We start from the raw sequence: 22462 nt of genomic DNA, 5'->3' as shown, positions 1-22462 counted from the left end.
AGCACATCACCACAATACTTGTGTGATTTTCAAAACCACTAGTAACAGATGTAGCAGCCTGTCCCTGAATTGCTTCAATGTTTTTCTTCAATCTAACATGGTGCAGATATCAAACACTTGAGCAATACAAGGTGTGCCTATAAAATAATGGGACCAGTGCTGTCACAGAGTAAGTACACGTGCCAAAGATGAACAACCAGTAGCTATGAAATGTGAAACCTTCTCAGTCGAATGCAGCATCTCTTGTGCCTGTAGACAAGTCAGTGTGACTGTAGCCTTTTTTTGTTGTAGAGCTGTTATTTTGTTTTGCTGGAGAAACGTTAAGTGTAATAATATAGCAACGAATTTTTGTAAAGTTTCACATGAAACTTGGAAAAACTGCTACTGATAGCTATTGGTTACTATAAGAAGTGTATGCTGAAGACTGTCACATACGCTAGTTTTTGAGTTGTTCAGGTGTTTCCAAGATGGCTGAGAAGACGTTGAAGATGACTTGTGCCCGGGATGCTCATCAACATAAAAAACAGATGGAAATATTGAAAAAGTCAGTAATTGATTTGATCTGACCGTCTGTTGAGTATCTGTTGCTGGAACTTTTGGAATTGACAGGGCATGTGTAAAGCAAATTTTATGCAACTGATTTAACATGAGAAGAATGCATGCAAAACTGGTGCCAAAAATTCTCACGACCAAACAAAAAGAAGCTTGTGAAATATTGTGTACCGACACTTTGAATACCATTCAAAACTATCCTAGACATTAACACTATGTGGGTTTTATCTGGTCCACGAGGTCAAATCTACATTAAAAGGAACAAGATTTCAGTCCGTTAAAGCAGTGAAAGAAAAAGCAGCGCATCATCAAGCAGCTCACAGAGGAAGACCTTCAGCACTGTCTCCTTCAATGGAAAATTGACGTGGAATGTTGCAGGGATAGAGAAGGGGACTATATTGAGGTTGACGATTACTAGATGTGTGTGTTTTTGAAATAAACTCTTTTACAGCAATAGCCCCATTATTTTATAGCCACACCTCGTAGTCAAGAATGGGTCACATTAGTGTTCTATATACGGTATCCTGTACAGATGAACCACACTTTTCTAAAATCCTCCCCCGTCGGAGGTTCTGTGTGTGTGTGTGTGTGTGTGTGTGTGTGTGTGTGTGTGTGTAATATGACTGTATCAAGCAGCACACTTCTAATGCTGTATTTGAAAATTATGGGTTTGTTTTTCCTACTCATCTGCATAACTTACATTTTTACACACCAACAAGAAATTTTGTCCAAGTCATCTTGTATCTCCCTGCAGTCGCCCAACAATGACACCCTCCCGTACACGACAGCATCATCAACAAACAACCATAGATTGCTGCTCACCTCTCCACGAGATCATTTATGTCTAAAGAAAATAGCAGCAGTCCTATCACACTTTTTTGGGGCACACTTAACAATACCTCATTTCTCATGAACAATCGCCATCAAGGACAGCATTCTGGGTTCTGTTACTTAAGAAGTCTCTGAGCCACTCACGTGTCTGGGAACCTATTCTGTATGCTCATATCTTTAATGGTCTGCAGTGGGGCACCGTGCCAAATGCATTTCAGAAGTTCAAGAATATGTAAGTTGCCTGTTGCCTTTCATCCACACGTCACGGGATATCCTTTGAGAAAATGGCAAGCTAAGTCTTGCATGAGCAATGCTTTATAAAACCATATTGATTCGTGAACAGAAGCCTTTACGTCTCAAGGAAATGTATTGTATTTGAGCTTAGAACACGTTCAAGAATTCTGTAGCAAACTAATGTTATAGGATATTGGTCTGTAATTTTTGGAGGTCTGTTCTTTTTACCTTTCTTACATACATGAGTCAGCTGCACTTTTTTCCTGTTGATTGGGACTTTGTGCTGGGTGAGGAATTCATGATAAATTCAAGGTAACTAAGGGGCCAATGCCACAGAGTGCTGTTTGTAAAGCTGAACTGGGATTCCGTCCAGATCTGGGGACTTCTCGGTTTTCAGGTCTTTCAGTTGTTTCTCTACCTAATGGATGCTTATTACTGTGTCCTGCATGTGGGAGCCTGTGTAACGGTCAAGTGATGGTATGTGTGTATGATTCTCCTGCACGAATGATTTCTGGAATGCGAAATTCAAAACTTTGGCTTTCCTATCGCTATTTTATGCTGCTACACCAGACTGGTCAATGAGTGACACTGGATATAAGCCATAGACCCATTTAGCGATTTTGCGTATGACCAGAATTTTCTTGGGTTCTTGTCAAGATCTTTTGCTTAGGTATGACAGTGATAGTTGTCTCGTAATTCACTCATCGATCTTTTTGTTTTAGAGCCGCTAGAATTTCTAATTAACTTTTTCTTGTCATCATTTGCGCTTTCTTGTTTGATCTGAAAATTCAGCAGCCTTTGCTGCATCAGCATTTTTGTAATTTCATTGTTAAGCCTCGGTGAGTCTTTTTCATCCTTAATCCACTTACTCGGCACGTACTTCTCCAGAGCACGATTTACAGTCCATTTAAACTTTACCCGTAATTCCTTTGCATCCATTGTACTGGAACTAGATGATGTTAGTTCTTTGTCTAAGTGGTATGCTAACAATTGTGTATCTGCTCTTCCTAACAGAAGTACTCTCCTAGCCTTCTTGATTGTTTTATTAACTTTAGTAACTGTAATACACTGTCCAGTCACATTAACGCCACCACCTGTGTAAAGCCCAAATAACTCCCTTTTGCAGTGTGGACTGCTGCGAGATGTGCAGGGAGAGTTTCATTGAGCTTATGGGAGGTACTGACAGGGATGTGGAGCCTTACTAACTCCAGTGCCACAGCCAGCTGCACTAGGTGTTTTGATTGAGGATCCATGGTGTGAATAGCCTGATCATCGTTGTCCCACATATTCTTGATTGGGTTTAACTCTGGGGAATGTAGTGGCTAGGGGAGTATGGTAAACTCATCCTTGTGCTCTTGAAACCTCTCATGTTCATTGTGAGTGGTGTGGCATGTTGCATTGTCCTGCTGATACATGTAATCATGCAGAGGAAAAAAACAAACTGCATGTCGGGGTGGACAATTTCCCAAGGGTGGATGCATACTTGTGTTGATCCATTGTGCCTAGCAGAATGACAAGAGCACCCAGGGAATGCCACAAAAACATTCCCCCAGATCACAGAACTCCCTCCTCTGGTCTGGACTTTACTGACAGTTGTTGCAAGGTGTTTGCTTTCAGACATTTCACGCTATACATGCCAATGGGCCAACGGCCATCTGTCCAATGGAGCATAAAACCTGATTCATCTGAAAAGGCCCCTGTCACCACTCAGTGGATGTCCAGTTGCAGTATTGTTATGTAAAATTCCAGCCTTCATCGTTTATTAACAGGAATCTGCATGGTTGCATGAACTAGGTGCATGCAGCGGAGGCCCGTACACAGCAACGGGTATTGAGAAGGTACTGTAACCCCATGGTTCATCTGGGCAGTCAGTTGCTCAATAGTTGCATGTCTGTTCACCTGTATACATCTCCACAACTGTTGTTCACCCCTGTCATCTACAGCCTGTGATGCACCACAATTGCCTGGGTGCCCGTTTTGGATAGCTTCATTTTGCCGTGTGTGGTATACTTTAAGCATGACAGCATGCGAACAGTTTACAAACTTAGCCGTTTCGGTAATGCTTCATCTCTCTGCCAGGCAGCTAAGGATCATGCTCTTTTGGACATCAGAGAGATGACGACTGCACTGTTTTCCATCCCTGCCCCTCCCTCAATGTGCTTTATATAACCTCCATTACTAGTGCTACCATCTGTGAATGATTATTGCATGTTGATGTTGAACATAGGCAGTGGTCAGATTAATATTGATTAGACCATGTATATATGTTTCAGAAGCAATTTATAGCATTTACTCACAAAACATGTTGAGGCCTGTGTTAAATGAACTGAATATTTGTACACTGACATCGCATGTATTTTCTTATGAAATATGTAACATGTAGTGAACAAGTTACAGAGAAATCAGCTTTATGTTTTGAGCATATCCATAAGTACATTTCAGAAAAGTGTGTTACACTGTGCAGCATGTGTTTTCATTTGGCCTCTAAAAGAGTTGGAAACTTAGGGCAGCAAAATGCAGGTTTTCAAATCCAATTTGAAGTTGCGTCTTACTCACAGGAATAAATTTGGTTAACTTAATTATGTTGTCATATGAATTAAAAACAATGTAAACTTTTCAATATAAGCATCCTGACTTGAGATTTTCTGTGGTCTTAAATCATTCCACATAAACTCAGGAATGCTCTCTGCTTACAGGTGTTGGCTGACACCCTCACCTTCCACTATCTGTTATTAAGGTTTGTACGTCAAAGTAAATTCTTATGTTGTATGTTTATTTCTTCATTCTGGAACTTCATAATTCAATATTTAGTTAACCTTATTTATATAAAAAAGTAAGTTTTTGACATGTTATGACCTTGTGTTGTTGACGTGAAGGTTTAGTTGAATTAAAACAAAATAAATAATGTCATGTAACTCTGTTGCTATACTGCTCAACCACGATATTGTTGCTCTTGGTCATTATCGAAAACATGCAGTGACATTACAGTAAACTAAAGAAAAGGCATCACACTGTCAATTTTTTCAAGTCAGTTGTGATGTATTATGAAACGTTCTCACATGCTGACTCATGATAAGGTGAGCAAAGTGTCTTCCCTACTAGGTGCAATAATATTTTGGTTGGTAGTAAATGTTTTGTAGCATACATATATCAGTTGACATAAAAGTTTTCTGGGTTTAGAGCCACCTCATTTTGTGAAGTAGGTGTTCTGGCATTTCAAGCACAGTTGCAGTGTCCTTCCACTGCAACTGTAGCTGAAACAGTGGGACAATTTTTTTGCAACATGATGTGGCTCTAAAACTAGAATATTTTTTGTGTTAACTGACTCTGTCTGTAGAAACCTACACACTTACACCATACAATACCTTTAAAGTAATTGGGGACCTATAAACTTTATTGAGGTATGCTCCAAATTTGCTTTAGCTTCTGAAGATGTCTACTCTTCGAGAACAAGTCACTATGGCCTGTATGCTGAGAAGCTGTTAAATCCAGTTTCATAGCTTGTCCAGTATTTTGTAAACAGGTTGCAAAAATCTCAGGCTTTCTGTAAGTCAAAAACACAGCATGTGTGACCAGTTGTAAAGTTTAAGAAAGGCTCCACGCTAACTAAACATTCCACTGATGCCATGATCACTTTCTCAAAGTTGAATCTAATAATGTTAACTGCTGTATTGTTTCTGTTCTCAGAGTCAAAACTACATATGCTTCAGTCGTCATGAGCCAATGCTTTGTCTGTTATGCAATTATTTCATTAACTTATTGTAAGTGTAGTAATTTTCTTGAATGTCTAAAACTTGTTACTCAAATCACATTCTTACCATATCTTACTGGTACCACTGACAAGACATCTTTATTTATCAATATACCCATTCACTTGGCACATGTGTTGCTGATCATGTTCTGACATAAAACACCACTTTTTTCGTAATAACTATTCCGCCTTCGTGGGGTAGATGTACAAACAGATTGTTGGTAATATGAGAATGAAGTCTTTCATGATGACACTGTTGTATAAAACATTTTCAGACTTCTTGCCCCGTCAGTTCAGGGAAAAACCTCAAGTTTTCGATGATTTCTACCATTGTCTTTGTCAGGAACAACTGATGATGATGATGGAAATCATTGAAAACCCGAGGTTTTACCCTGAACTGCCGTGGCAAGAAGTCCAAGAAAGTTTTATGAAGATTGTTGGTAAATATGTGGGAAGGGGGATGGCTCGTGTCAGTATTATTTGTAACAAGTCAGGTCGTGATACACTGCCATCTATACCATCTGCTCTTGTGGTGAATCTGAACTCTTAAAAATATATCTGTAAAGTTATAGTGCAATTCTGTAGTTTCTGTCTGTGTGTTCTTTTTGCTAATAGACTGATTTTATGCAAATTTGCTGAATTATGATGAATTAAAGTTCCCTACCACTGTGAAAATAATGCCATTACCATCGAGAGGTGAAGGCCGAGCTTCATGAAATTGTCCATATATGTTATGAATTAAAGCCCTCTATCATTTTTTTGTCTGTCTGTGAAGGTTAATGTCAGTTAATCAGTGATGCAGGACATATCAGATATTAAGCTAGTAAGAACAGTTTTTAGTATGGAGTTAATGTTTGGGGAGCGGGGTGAAGGGGTGTTCGGGAAAAGGTCACACCAAAATGTAGCTTGCACTGAACTGGTGCTGTGGTCAGACAAAGTTTCATGGTAGCATGCAGCTCCCATCATTACTATGAGTGTTTTTTTCCCATATGTGTGCTAGAATGGGAGAGGGAGCTAATCTACGAATTATTAAAAAAATGAGCTATTGTCATGTTTAGATACTGCTATTATATATTTATTATCCTACAGTATATGAATAATTCATACTCACCTTTACTCTCCTGCTTTACAAAGGAAATAACTTGGAATATCTCTGAATCACTGTAGAACTCAAAATATCTCAGTTCCATGTCTGTGCGGATTATGTCCTTCTCACATTCTAGTACTCAGACACCAATTAAATATGGAACATGTAACATTCGTGCCTTCTGAGAACTTTCTTTTTGTGCACTGCTTAAATGATGTAAGTTATATGAAAGTGATGATATTCTGTTACCTAATGTTGCCTTCTGGATTTCATTCACAACTTGGCCTCTGAACAACATTGCTGCTATGCCAGACAAGTTGTCTGGCTGTAGATAGTTAGTTATTGCTACTCATTCGAAGATGTGGTGAATCTTCCGTTACATGTAGACCTGTCAACAAAGAAAAAAGTCTTCAAACTGATATCTCATTTTCCCTCTCCCTCTTGATACAGCATTGGAAGAAATATGTAACAGTAAACAAGCAATGCACAGAAATATGCACATCTTCTGCTGAGACCATTTGCCACATCTTGTCCCTTTCATTCCTTATGTGGTTGACTGACATTACTGTTGAAAGTATCTTGTCCAGAAAGAGTTTTTCACTTTCTTGTGGCGCATGCAGTGTTATGGTAGCTTTTGACGGAAAATAATATGTGCCAGGTGATAATTATAGCTGCAGTACGAGAGTGTGTCTGATCTAACTGAAACAATAAAGGTGGATTGTAAGGTGTACCTGGGTTGCCCTGTCAGTAAAAGCATTGTCTCCAGGAGATGTAGGTTTGTGGCCCAACCCACAACTCAATTTTAGTTTGGCCAGAAGTTTCTGTCTTATCCACTTCCCCACTATCACCTCTTATGTGCCAGCATGACAACTAAGATCCTCTCAGCACCAATACTTTGGTGCGCTGCAGATGTGAACATTATTTACACAATGTGCTTGGTTTCTGCTAGCTATCTGGCTTCAACTTATGGTGATATCTCCTAGTGTTGATGAATTGTGTTCATTCATTTTCTTGCTGGCTTTCTGTACTACTGTCAGATTTACATTTGTGAACCATCTTTTGACCCCCATATTCTCCTCTCTTTGTTCTAATTTAAAGAGCCCTTTCATTTTCCACATTTGCCTGTTTTCTTCCTCTGGCTTCTTGTGTTGATTTTTTTTCTGATTTGTTTCCTCTAATTATTTCTTCTTGTCATCTCACCACCTTTCCTCGGATTGAGGTGTCACAGTTGTTAGCGTACTGATCTCGCATTTGAGAGGAGTGGGATATAAATCTCTGGCTATCCATTCAATTTCTTTTTTTTTTTGTGGTTTCCTTAAATCAGTTAAGATCAATGCTGGTATTATTCCTATGAAAAATAAATATCCTATTTCATTCCCCATCCTTGTCCAGCCTGAGCTTGGGCATTGTTGCAGGGGGATGCTAAACTATCATCTGTCCTTCCTTCCTTCCTTCATCTAATTTGTCAGATCTCACATTTACCATGTCTAACATATTAGATTCCTCTCATCTTTATGCAGCTGGTCCTGCTCAGTCCTCCTGTGGTTTCTCTGAAATTCTGGTTCCTCCTCGTACATTTCCCTAGGTTAAAATACCCTTAGTTTTGAAAACTTTTGTCTCAAACCATTCTTTGTGTATGCTAGTAAATATTTGTAAAAAGTTAATACCTGTTCACACATCTAATGAATGTTCTGTGTATATCTTGCAGGAGCAAATTTCAAATTGCGTAGCAGTTATTATGATTGGAACATAGAAAATTCAGCTTCCAGGGTTGTTGTATCCAGGTTTCATACAATGGAACCAGAGAAAAGCCCTTCGGCAGCGGTACAGAAAACAATTGAAGATGTTCTTGAAGAGATAGACAGCGACTACTTTGACAGTATTACATTTGATCCTTGTATTCATGAACTAAAAGTGAGTAATGAAATATGAAATTTCTGCTTGAAGCATCAAAATATCAAACTTTTCTTGCCAGAATCCTCTTTCTTTTTATTTAAATTCAGACTTATCTGTAATATTAATCACTGTGTGGTGTTGCAGTTATTCTTGTTATATCCATGCTTGCTACAAAATAGGAATTCCTCTTGCTATTCTGTAATATTCATGATTTTTTGTAAAGCCATCATAATTTTTAAGATGTCACATAGTATTTGTGAATAAAATGGAAAAATGAAGCCAAACAGATATTTGCTCACTTTTCCATTGGAAAGCCAGATTCATTTATGATTTTTTAAAATTCTTCCATCTATTTAATGACAACTCTTGTTGAAAATTCAAGTCTGAAAACAAGGAGTGCCAATAAGTTATAAGAAAAATTCAGGTATATTGTGTAGATAGTCGCAACGAATATGAACAGTGATTGCATCAGATTCAATTTTCGTTCCATAGACCCAAAAATGAGATGATTCTCATGGGATGTGGAACATGTGAGAGGAATAACATAAAAAATTTAGAACATTTGCATACAATTCTCACTTCCCTGATCATTTGTCAGGTGATTGTCAAAAATATGTGAATACATTACAGTAAACTGGAACTGCTAATTAATACACTGTTAGAATGAAATGTAGTTGTGCACTTTTAATAAATTTATCTTACACAAAATATCTAATCTTGACTATAGTGACCAAGTTCTGTCAAAACTGAAACCTGACAGATGTTTTTACTGAAGTTGGTCTAAGAGTCCATGTTAAGATATTCATCTATAGAGTAGAAGGAGTTGCCTATCAAAAAGTCTTCCAGGCACTGTTTAAACTGTGCTGTATCTGAAAGCAAGTTTTTAATGGTTTTTGGCAATTTATTGAAAATATATATATGTTTTTGAATGCTGGACCAAGGCAAGTGATTTTAGTTCTTTGTGTGGGTTGTTCTTATTCCTAGTCTTGAACTATGTTTGGAAATAGACACATTATTTGCAACAAATTTCATTAAGGAATAAATATACTGAGAAGCAGTTATTAGAATACCTAGTTCCTCAAACAGGTTTCTACATGATGATCTTGAATTTACACCAAAAATGAGTCTTATTACACACTATGAAAACTTTTGCTTGGTTTGACGAGTTACTCCAGAATATGATCCCATATGACGTAATAGAATGAAAGTAAGCAGTCAGGCATTAATAAAATAGATTGATCTGTGGCTGAAAACAGAGTTGCAGTAAAATAGAAGTTATCAAAATTCATAAAGGAAGACAAAGGGAACACTAAACAGCTCACAAACAATTGAATTAGGCCTTAGATAGAGATGAATGTAATACATACAACCTTTAAATGGAGACACAAAATGCTAAAAACAAGTCAGATCTCTACAGTGGAGTTAAGGATATAAAAAAAATTGTTTCACACTGATATGAAAATACATGATGAATCATAAAATTTAATTTACAGCACAACGTGTAACACAGGCATTTTGATAAATTCCTGAACTTGAATAATCTATGCTCAACCAATGAGTACAGTTGCAACAAAAATGTATGTAATCCATACTAGTACAAAGTCAGCTGCACAATGCAAAAAATTTGCATCCCTCCAATCTGTTATGTTCATAATGCAGAAAAAATGGAAATGCATTGAAAATTACGTTGTGGAAGAAAAAATTATAGCTTGTAGCTCGTACACAGTTTGATTGAAACAGCTACATTTGTTTCCACTGTGGAAATATTAGCTCTTAGAAGTACTTGTTTGTAGTGTGGGGATGTATTTACTCCAGAAAAACCCAGTATAATATATAACAACGAAAACAACCAATTATTGACGAAATTATTCAATAGGATAGATAAAAAGCCTACTCACCAAGCAGCAGCAGAACAACACACTCTTTTATGTGTTGTTCTGCCGCCACTTGGTGAGTAGATTTTTTTATCTATCCTATTATATAATTTTACCAGTGTAATATATGTTGTACAGTCTATTGTTTGAGATCACGAGGGTAGTGGAAAAAAGGGGAAAAAAGCTATTTAATCAGCTGCAGGCAACACAATCTTCTAAGACTACTCTGACTTACAGGACAGACTTGTGACTTTTGTCACCTCTGCTTGGCAGTTTGTATGAGCTTTATTGGGACACTTTTGCAACCAAGTTCAGTACAGCCCATTATAGTCTTTGATTCTCATCCTGTACAGTAGGTCTCCCCTGACCTGTGGGTCTGGGTGACTTTCCCAAAATCTACCCCTTTTCCTAGACCTCTCCAGTCCTTTTCCTTCATCCCTCTTCCTTCCCCTTCAACCCTTCTGCCTGAAGAAGGAGCTACTGGCTCCGAAAGCTTGCCAATTACAATAGTCCCTTATGTGTGTCTTGTGCCGCTGCTTGGTGAGTAGATTTTTTATCTATCCAATTAAATAATATAGTCTAGTTTGTACCACGTCAGAAAACCTGGCATCATCCATTATGTGATCTAGATACTGAAAGATTTTGCTGAAATTGGGTCACAAGTAATGAATACTCTGTCAGTACACTGGGTAATATTACATGCTCCATGATATGGAGAGACTGACAGACATAGGGTACTATCACAACTACAGCAAAGTGTTACAGCTCCTGTAGACTATATCCAACACTAGACTCAGACAGGGATGTGTACATTTCCCATATTTGTAGACATACAACATGTCAAACTGGTACACAATATATTTTGTGATCTGTAGACTCAATGTCCCTGAAAGAAGCTATTTGCATTAGTATTCTCTTCTATCAGAGACCACATGAATATCTAGTGAAATGGAGCCAATATTACAGGTACTCTGCAATTAAATATTTGTTTTGAAGGGAAGTTTCAACAGTAATGCACTTTCCTCTTCTGTTAATATCTATTGCAAAGTGCTGACTAGAATAATCTGCACTTGGTCCATTTCCTATGGCTGTGTAGTGCCCTTCTGTGCTGTATGAGGTCAGTAGATGCCACAGGTGATTTGCAGATTGATGCTGTCATCAGAATACAATGTTAAATACAACTGTCTATGGAAGAGAGATGGAGCACTAAATAAGGTTGTCACCTCCCCTAATAGTTGGCGATTATCTGAGTTGCCTGTAACTTCGAAGATCAGAGACAGTACAAAAGCTAAAATGTATATTGAAACAACACTGTCGTCTCTAAGGAACCTGCATGCTAAAACTATTATGGGTTTACAGGTTTATTATCTGCGTTCAAGAATAGTCTCTAAAAATATTTGCATTATCAGAGGCAATGTACTTTGCATTTTTCTCGCTTCAGCAAGTATATGAAACTTTTATTTATGGGATTGAGTGACGACAAATTTTCAGATCTACACAGTTGCACTGAGTTACGACAATTGTGATATGTAACAGCAGCATCTGTTGTATCTCACTTAACAAGTTAGCTATTGTCTTTTTTACACACACACACACACACACACACACACACACACACACACACACACACCACTTGCCTAGTTTGTTTTTAATCCTTTATTCTTTGCAGAAATTGTATTATAAGAATGTAAATACGCCACTACACAACTCCCTCAGAGGTGTATGCATATCATATTGGTTATAAGTGCAGCATATGAGCATACTTGACTGAATTTGGTCTATGTTCTTATTTTCAGAACATGTTGCAGTTTTAATGCACTCTGCTACATATATTGAAACTGACATGGACCATCTTGTTGTGACTGCTCTCCTGTGATGATCGTAGATAGTCTATGCCATATTTGCAAGCACAGGTTCTGATAGATGAGTGAGATGTTAAGAGTGGCTGTAAAGTGACATTTGTAGACTGGATTTTGAGAAGTTAAATTCTTTCCTGCCTTTTATCATTGGTTTCTCTTGTGTGTTTATGTGTCTATCTGTCTTTAGTAAGGAAGAACTATTACTTCATATGCTATCAGTATTATTTTTTATGTTGCTCAATTTTTTCCCCCAGAAACTCCCTGATGTCCTCGACATACACAGTATTCAGGCTCGACGGGAAAACTTAAGACAGCAGCATATGGTGGTATCTAAAAGAGTTTTGCAGTTAATTTTGCAAAAGCAATCTCAGCGTCATGATGAAGTTGCGAGGTAGTATTGATTTTTGTTTTATAATTTATGTCTGTATCATATGGGGCATTTCTTTATTGTTAATAAATATGTAGTTCTAATAAATATGCTCTTTGGTAAATAAAAAATCATACAGTTCTTTTTAGAATTTTTCATTAATGATATAGAAGGAAGAGGGGAATAAAATCAATAATATACTTAAAATCGCTATAATTTGTAGTATTTTGGCTTTATTGTAGTTTTTAATGTTGTATTACATCAGTACGAGTTTCCTTACATTATTTTTCTTGCACACTACTTTTTGGTAGTGTGGACCACCTACACTGAAATCCCAAAATTTCAGACTAAGACCTTTTTTGTTGACTTCTATGTGAGCTGTTTTCATGATGCATAGATTGCACAGCCTACATACGATTTCCATCTGGATTTACTAAAATGTATTCAAGGCAATTCTACTGAACACTTCAGGTTTCTGATGTGTGTTGAAATAATCGTGGTGATACCATTTCCAGGGACACCTCTTCTTATTCAATAGTTAACAAGTGTTTATCATAGGATTCAGTGAGAAAAGAGCATTTGTTTGCAGTTTTTTCTACTTGAGGAAAATCTCCATCAGGTTCATATAATTGAATGTGACAGCAACAAACCCACCCTGTGCCACTTCCTCCACAAAAGGAGTTTTTTCAGTTGTATATGATGCCAAAGGAAATGCACTCTCCCAGTGTATGGCTACATCTAGAGGCTACGGCATTTCCAACTTCAGTGGTAGCAGATGACTCTTTGATGATCAGACCTTGGACAGATTGTTGACAGGTGAAGTGGAGGTAACTGGAGTAGATTTTGTATGCTACTCACGGTCTCGTTGGCAGTTGGTCAGGCACAGTGAAGATGTCCTTTGTGGTGGTGTTGGGGGAGGGGGGTGGGGGCATGTGGTGGTGGTGGTAGACTGAAAAGCATTGTCATATCAAGCACCAGGGAATGGCTGGCTGAGGTGGCCAACTGTGTGAGATTATGCCAATTGTAGCAGCAGTGATGGGCTGGGGGTTATAGGCTGTGGTGGGCTCTTGCTGCTGCATTTCAAACCTTCATGGATAAGCAGGTTTTCACTACCTATCCATAGGTGATGTCCATCCAGGTCATCATTCAAATATCTAGAGGCAGACGGGAGTACAGGAGCTGTATTAGGTTGGCTGTGCACATAAAGCAAAAAACAGTGTTCAGCAAAGTTCAGCAAAGCAGGTGCAGAAGTATATTTCATGAAGGATTTTGGTAAGACTCCTCTTAAGTCCATTTTACATGAGCAACTTTCTGGCCAAAATTGAATACTTGTTGTGGGTGTGCTTCATGTGCTTGCATGTAAATCAGCTGCCAACCATGCCACTAATGGATCAGTGACATTAGTGATCAGTTGACTGCACCTAATGTGGAGTTTGAAAATTTTAAGTATGCTGCGGGCTGTGTATGCACAGAAACAGTAATGTTACTTTGTCTGCTAATTAGGAAGTTAATAAATTCTCACTGAACTCACTCCTGTCGTACTAATGGACTTTGAGTCTTCATAATCTTTATTTTGTTGCTCACTTTGTTTTGTGACACATTGCAAAGGTTACTCAATGGCCTGGTATATTTCCTGCTAGTGTTGTCTCACAAGAGAGATGAAATATCTGAATGAAAAAAGTTACTGAAGTCTTACTATACAGGGTCAAAGAAAAAGTCTACATGATGGATAAATAAGAACGTAAATCTATTAATGTTTATAATGAAAACTGTTTCAACCATGAGAAAATCAAGTATGTTTAATGAGGAAAATAATTGTTGATGTTAATTAACACTTAAAAAGAAAATGAAATACAAAGGTGCTATTTTCTATGTTCTGAATATTGTTTTATACGTTTGGTAAATGTGAGAGGAGGTCAGAAAGTAATGCACAATAATTTTTTTCTCACCAAGTATTGCAGCTGGAATGTTGAAATTTCAAGATGATGTAGCTTGAAGTTTGCATTACAGAGGATATTTTGTTTTCATGTGCAGCTCTAGTGAGAGAAGCTGGAACTATGAAAGAAACCTGGTGCACATGTTACTGTTGTCTGCTTGTGAAGACCAATGAAGAGTATTTTGATATTTGTGGGCCAAAGGGCTTAAACTGAGTGAAATTCACAGGGACATGCGTGGCATGTATGGGACTCCGGGTGGCTGGTAAAAGCTGCACCCTGCAAAATGTCGGAGTAATTTTGAATGACCAGTGTGTACAACTGTGAACCTTATCACAGCATTTCAACATTTCCTATAGTGCAGTGTATGATACTGTTCACGACATGTTGAAATTCCATAAAGATAGTGGTGCCTGAGAACCTGACAAACAACCATAAGGGCCAGTGAATGATGACACTCTTGAATCACTTAGTGTGTTATGCCTCAGAAAGGCACGACTTTCTGAAAGGAATCATAACTGGTGAATATACAACTATGTGCCCGAAACCATGCTGGGCCAATATAGAGTGGCTGGTGCCCCACTATGAAAAAGTTCAAAGTGACTAAATTTGTTAGGAAAGTGCTTGTGACAGTGTTCTGGGAAATGCATGGTGTGTTATTGGTGGAGTTTGCTGCACATGGGACCACTGTGAATGCTGTAGCCTACATTAAAATTTTGGTCAAGTTGCGTCTTGCCCTTCGCGACAAACACCACAACATTTATGCTGCAGTGTCAGACTTCTTCAGGACAATGCTCGCCCCCATGTTGCTGCTCCTGTTCATGAAAAAATTGCCAAATTAGGGTGGGAGGTGCTCCAGCATCCACCGTACAGTGTGGACCTTGCGCCATTGGACTGCCATCTGTTTGGTCCCATGAAGAAATTTCTGGCTGTCCAATGCTTTACGACAGATGAGGAAGTGAAATTAGCACTCGACAGATGGCTATACTCTGCCCAAATGGACTTCTATGAACAGGGCTTATTGAAACTGGTACCACGATGGGAGAAATTTGTTAAGAATGTTGGTGACTGTGGAAAAGTAGGTAAAAGATGTGAGTTCATTTGTGATTTTCTTTGCTTTGCTACATAGTAAAATTTCTGGTAATAAAATTATTGTGCATTACTTTCCAATATTCCCTCATATATTTGTGTCAGGCAAATAAATTTAGATGTTCTGAAATGTTTAGGTGTCACTGTTCCTGTTCTTTCAGTTCTCAGTAGTGTGGACAATTTACTATACACATTCTCTCACAAATAAAAGCTCATGTAGTTTTGATGGTGTTTCCAATAGAGTATTAAAAAAGTGTTCCCATATAATAAGCCCAATCTTATCTGAAATATGTGATTCATCAGTAACTCAAGGCATTTTTCCAGAGAGACTGAAATATGCTATGTCAAACCCATATTTAAGAAAAGTGACAGGAGATATGTCAATAACTACTGACCTGTTTCACTGCTGACATAATTTTTCAAAACTTTTGTGGGAAGTATCTCACCTTAGCAACAATAATATCCTCAGCAAATCACAGCTTGGGTTTCAGACAAATTGCTGTACTGAAAATGCCATGTACATGTTCACTCACCAAATTTTACAAGCATTAAATTAATTTATTTATTTATAGTAATTCAACCACTGTAGTCTGCGTACATTACTCTGACTGAGGAGAATCGTGTATGGGGTTCCCCAAGGCTCAATCTCAGGTGCACTATTGTTCATCATATATGCAAATGATCTTCCGTCTAATATACAACAAGCAGAATTAGTTCTTTTTGCAGAGGACACTAGTATTTTAATCAATTCAAGCATACACACAGAGCAGAAGAAATGGTAAGCGTTGTTCTCAAAAGTATAACTGACTGATTTTCTGTGAATGGTTCTCACCCTCAGTTTCAGAAAGAGAGAACATATATCAGTTCTGCGCATCTAGATGACTTAAACTAATAAGTGTAACACAGGGTGCGGAAATATTAACTAGGGTGGAAATGTCAAAATTTTAGGTGTGCATATTGATGAGAATTTAAACTGAAAAAAGCACATTTGGGAACACCTAAAAAAACTTACTTCATCCATATTTGTACTTACAAGGCAAACTTCCCATTGCACCCCTTCAGATTTAGTAGTAAGAGGGCCCAGTGGACAGCCCGTCAAAAACTGAACATGCATCAAGCATGAAAACAGGAAGAAGGTGTACTGGACTGTGAAAAAAAAAAAAAAAAAAAAAAAGCAAAATGGAAACAATGATCGGTTCAAGAACAAGAAGTGCAATGGAAATAGAAATGAGCATATGGCATCGTCAGCTGGGAGTCCCCATCCAGGGAAGTTTGGCCGCAAAGTGCAAGTCTTATTTTAGTCGATGCCACATTGGGCGACTTGCGCTGTTCTTTATTCAAATGTGTCTGTGACGTGGTGTAATGTCTGTATTAGCTGCTGAAAGGAAGTGGCTATCGAATGGGAGCTGCAAACGTTTGATGACAAGGCGACAAGTCAACCAAATCCTCCACCAGAAAACACATCTGGTGTGTCACACTGCATTAGTGACAGTGCATGTGTCATGATAGGAATCTCTTATTGACACACTTAATTTGTACCACTGGTAAGTGAGTGAGATATGTTTCCTTGCCTACCCGATATAGGTGTTTGTCTCATAATAAATGTGATCATTCACCAGGAAATGATGAAAATGTAATAGTTTGTCACAAAAGCTGCAACAAATGAATGCAGTAGTTTCACAATCACACAGTTTCTCTGTGCTCTGTTAAAACATATGATTTTAACATTTTTTAAGTTGGGTTCCGTTTTGGAAGTCTTGACTCTTGAATTCCTTTGAGGTAATGTAGTTCACACTTTTTTTTTTCCATTTCTGTGAGACATCTATGTGGTGTCTCACATGCTCTCTCTGTTCATTACATTTACTTGCAACGGTAACATATTCTTTCCATACGACTCGTATTCTGTAACCAATGTACAGTATAGTATGAGAACTGCCAGGGCCACAGAAAGAGAACAAATATTTCAATGACGGGATGGACAGTTCATAATGATGTGAATAAATAAATGGCATGAGGGAGTTCACTGTTTGACCGCTTGGCAGTCCAACACCTTGACCACTTACCCACGACATGGTTGCTGTTTCATGTTGCTCTCTATGGCACTTCTTGTTCTTGGAGTGTTCATGGTTTCTATTTTGCTTTTTTTTAAAAATAGTTCTGTACACCTCCTTCCTGTTTTCATGCTTGATGTGTGTTAATTTTTCGACAGGCTATTCACTGGGCCATCTTACCACTAAATCTGAGGGGAGTGCGATGGGGAGTTTCCCTTTTTAGAATCATTGCAAATCTTGGAGAGAGACAAATCAACAAACTGCCATATGTTGCAAATTTTCATTCAGTAATGCCATTTGGAATAATGTTCTGGGGTAACTCATCTTTAAGAAAGAAAGTCTTCATTGCTCAAAAATGTGCTGAAAGAGTAATGTGTGTTTTTCACTTATGATGATATTACGGAAATCTGTTTAAGGAATGGAGCATTCTGACTACTTCTTCACAGTATATTTATTCCCTCATGAAGTTTGTTGTAAATAATCCGCTACAGTTCAAAAGGGACAATGATGTACATAATTAGATTACCAGATTGAAAAATGACTTTCATTACTCCACATTAAGGTTGTCTTTAGCACAAAAGTGGGTGCATAGTACTGCAACAAAAATTTTGGATCACTTACCCAGTGATATAAAATGCCTGTCAGACAAGAAAATAAAGTTCGAAAACAAACTGAAAAAGTTCCTTCTTGAAAATTACTTCCATAAAGAAATCTTCACTCAGCAGCAGAGTGTGCGCGGATGTGAAACTTCCTGGCAGATTAAAACTGTGTGCTGGACCGAGACTCGAACTCGGGACTTATGCCATTCATGGGCAAGTCTGCCAATATGTCGTCTCCTACATTCCAAACTTCACAGAAGCTCCCCTGGGGAAACTTGCAAGATTAGCACTCTTGGGAGAAAGGATGTTGCAGAGACATGGATGAGCCACAGCCTGGGGGATGTTTCATTCTGGAAATTTTCTGTCTTCTGTGGAGTGTGGGCTGATATGAAACTTACTGGCAGATTGAAACTGAGCGCCGGACCAAAGTTCGGAAGATAGTAGATCAGGTATTGGTGGGAGTAAAGCTATGAGTTGTGCTTACGTAGCTAAGTCGGTAGAATGCTTGGCTGCAAAAGTCGAAAGGCCTGAGTTCATGTCTCGGTCCGGCACACAGTTTTAATCTGCCGGGAAGTTTCAACTTCTTCTGTTCCATAGAAGAATTTCTATTATTGTAATGTGCTGAAGGTGGCAGGTAGGAATTACTAACAAACATGTGTATTACAAAATAGCTTTATAAATGTTCAGCATGTAGCCATATTTACAAGTTAATTTGTGATGTGAATGTAAAATGACTCATTCCCCATCATTATGATTTATTGTACAAAATTATCCATGGAACGTGAAACTAACTACCATCCACTTTGACTTTTACTTTTGTCATTAGTAAAATATTATCATCCTTGTTCCTGCAGTCGGGTGCTATATTTTGATTTTTTTGTAAAACGAATGGTCCCTCGTAATGTCACTTTCACCGTTCCAGTACAGAACTGTACAGTGAACAGCTCTGACAACACACAGTGTTGGGTCTGATGCGTAAACGAACCATGAACAATCATCACAGATGAGACTCAGTACTGGAACAAAACATCAGTGGTACTGCAGTAGTCTTACCATGAGTAATCACTTGAGACAAGAAAGTCGTTCATGTTAAAAGAACTTCATTGTTCTACGTCATCTTATAGATGTTCAACAAAATGGTGTGTATGCACCTATTTCATCATATTCACTGTTAGGCATCATAATTTGATATTTAAAAATATGAATCAAGTGCTCTGGCTCACTTTTAGAGTGAGGCCGGAAAGGTGGAGTCATCAAAGGCTTGATATCAGTGTGTGCCAGAATTCCTCAAACTGAGCAGAAGTGTTCTTAAAATTGTGCCTGGAATGCATCAATAGTAAATGTTTTATTTGAAATGCCCAGAGTTGCTTGTGTGGTGGTGGGCTGCACACCGGTTACATATAGCTATTTGGACAAGGAATTCCTTATCATTAGTGACATTATTTTCAAAAAGGGGTCTCTTATTAAAGTCTACATGGTTATAATCCCGCGGTGGTGAGGGTGGTGGTCGTGGTGGTAGTTGTGATGGGTCTTGCAGGACACCCAGTATGCACTCACTTTAGACATGTGCATATATTTAGTTTAATTTTTCCATTAATAACATAGCAGTAAATATAGTCAGCTTCAAGTGCCAGACCTCTAAATTTTCTCACTAGTGTTCTGTGAAAGGAATGTTGTCTCCTCTCCAGGGATTCCCACTTGATGTGAGTAATATCTTCGGTACTCCTGTGTAGGAGAGTGAACAACATATCCTGGAGGCCCAGATAATAATAATAATAATAATAATAATAATAATAATAATAATAATAGAAGAGAAGGAGTAAAGTATAGTGATAGTAAATATGATACTGATATATGTATATATATTTTTTGTTCTCAGAATACTGGAAATTCAGCAGCAGTTACAAGCAGCACTAAGGCTCTGCCGGGAAGGGAGGACAAGCTTGAGTGGAGCTAAATCACAGTTCACAACTACAAGTTTGGGAATTCTTGCTAATTATCGCAAGAAACAGACGCTTCGAGGCTTGCTACATTCATTAAATACCATAAAAACATTGGTATGTTTTGTGCAAAATCTTGATTGATTGATTTATTTATTCTGCTGGTGTTCTTACCATTTCGGTGAAACCAACTTGTGCTCAGTTGACTTGACAGTGTAGGAAGACAGGGTGTGTGTGTGTGTGTGTGTGTGTGTGTGTGTGTGTGTGTGTGTGTGTGTGTGTGTGTGTGTGTGTGCGCGTGTGTGCGCGTGCGTGCGTGTGCGTGCGCAAACATGTCTTCCAAACAAGTTTGAAAAAGGAAGTGCATTCCAAAAGTTTGCAAAGCTCTGTACCTTCTGTTTGTGTACCAAATGACGGCACAGCACTTCTGCCTTTCGTGTGTCATCTGCTTTATTTCTAAATACTTAGTAATTCTCGACTGGAACTTTCTGTACATTAGTATACAAATACTCAGATTGCCCTTTAAAAAGAAAACCACATTAATTTACTTCCCCCACCTTTATCTGGTCCAAGCTTGTGCACCATGTCTGCTGATCTTGGTGGTGATGTTACGTGAAACACTTATCTTCCTTACTTCCAATTATTGTCACCGTATGATTGTTCAGTAACAAATTGTTAGATAGGTACTTGGTAACTTCAATTGATGATTGCTCATACTTTGTAGATCCATCTTATTCAGTATGTTCAACAGCTATTCTCACTCTAATGATCTCCACATGGTGAGGTGCTGAATGCTGAGTGTATTGAAAACGACATGGCCCAGTGGTAAGCCAGGTGTGGCCTTTGCTTGTAAGTGTTGGAAGCTGTTGAATAATGGTGAAATGTCTAGCAGCTGATAATGTGTTGGGTATTTGCCCATTTTGTAAAACAGCAGACTAAAATACATGTAGCAGCTGACAGCATGATATAATTATGAGGAATGTATGAGTGTTACAGAGTATAGTGCTAATTGTAAATTGTTGCAAATGAAGTGCGGCAGCCAACAGTCTGTATGCATATCGATAATTATCCAGTGACAGACGTTTATGATTGCAGTGGACCTAGCAACGTTGCGATTAGATCATGGAAAACTGGGAACATGTTACCGGTCAAATGAATTGTGCATCTCATCATATTGATCATAATTACAGAAAATACCATCTTTCTGAACAGTACAAGCTTCAGTCCTTCACATACGCAATTTAATATGTAAACAAGATGATGTGAGAGGAATATTATGCTTCACTTGATGTGTGGCTGGTAAAGAAAGCACAATGGAAGCTTTTTATTAAGTCAAAAATACTGCTGCCCAAGTTTTTTGTTATGTAAATATACGTTTTTAAAATCCACAAACTTTTCTGCTGTTGAACTACCCAAAAGCCTTTAAAATGCTGAAATGAGTGTTTATTCCTTGCAGTTCCAGAAGACTTTATTGCAACCTAGGAGAAACTTGTTGAATCATAATTTATTCCCTGCATAATTTTTTGAAAAACTGTCATTCAAATGTGACTCACATGGAATCTAGAATTTCATTTCAGGAATATCTTTGGTGAAATCATTAAAAAGAAATCAACAGAAGCTATCATATTCCACAGTCAGTACTGAGACTGCATTTCAGATGGGTACTTACTATCATCTGTAGGCTCCATCCCCACCACATCCATGTTTTCTGTACAGATAGATATTATTACCAACCTAACTTTTTTAGAATAGATACTATTGACGTAATTTTACTTTAGTAGTCTTGATGTACATCTTCTCAGCCAATTATTTTAAGATATCCCTTGGATTGATGCCATCATAAAATAGATAATACATACTAAGCAGTCATAAATTTTGAAGCCAGAGGTCCCTTTGTGTGTTACAAGAAAGAATTGAAGGAAATGAAACTACTGAGGATTGAAAAGTCCATGTTTCATCACGTGTCTGATGCTGTCCCAGAGTTTATCCATGCCATCATGACTTCGAGGCGGCAGTTTGGCACCACCATTTGTGCTGCACAACCTGCCATCTCTCGGCACTGTTGGGAGCTGACTTTCTGGATGACCAGCACATTTGTTTTCTATAGAGAAGTATTGTCATGTAGGATATTTAACACAGTATTGGGATTTTTTCCCATATTAAACTTTATTTTATCTTCCCATCCCACTTTTTCAGTTCCTGATCCATCTACGGGTTTTGCTAGTTTTCAGTACTTCCAAGTTGGACCAGAGCCGGCAACTGCTCTGATTTGAAATCATTTTTGTGCCCACCTACTTTGTGCACTCACATTGGCTTGTATCACTTTATGTGGTAGATGTTTTGAGCCTCCTTTGGCTGAATGTGACATTGCTTTATTCTTAAACATTGATTCATTCTG

At 38.1% G+C, this 22462-nt stretch overlaps 1 protein-coding gene across 4 annotated transcripts in view; it reads left to right on the top strand.

Moving 5' to 3' along the window:
- Positions 1–22462, top strand: part of LOC126184795 (syndetin) — a 169720-nt gene that overhangs the window by 4182 nt on the left and 143076 nt on the right. For 2 of the 4 annotated variants that reach the window (XM_049927374.1, XM_049927376.1), the window contains exons 2-5: positions 4314–4354; positions 8164–8369; positions 12339–12475; positions 20004–20181. In XM_049927374.1, the coding sequence (XP_049783331.1) occupies positions 8250–8369; positions 12339–12475; positions 20004–20181 (435 nt within the window). In that variant the 5' untranslated portion in view covers positions 4314–4354; positions 8164–8249. The remainder of the gene's footprint in view (positions 1–4313; positions 4355–8163; positions 8370–12338; positions 12476–20003; positions 20182–22462) is intronic. The other 2 variants (XM_049927375.1, XM_049927377.1) reach the window with 1 other exon arrangement.

This window comes from Schistocerca cancellata, chromosome 4 (genome assembly GCF_023864275.1).
Source record: "Schistocerca cancellata isolate TAMUIC-IGC-003103 chromosome 4, iqSchCanc2.1, whole genome shotgun sequence".
NCBI lineage: Eukaryota > Metazoa > Arthropoda > Insecta > Orthoptera > Acrididae > Schistocerca > Schistocerca cancellata.
The sequence above is the reverse complement of the archived record's forward strand: the minus strand, read 5'-3'. Positions and strand labels throughout refer to the sequence as shown.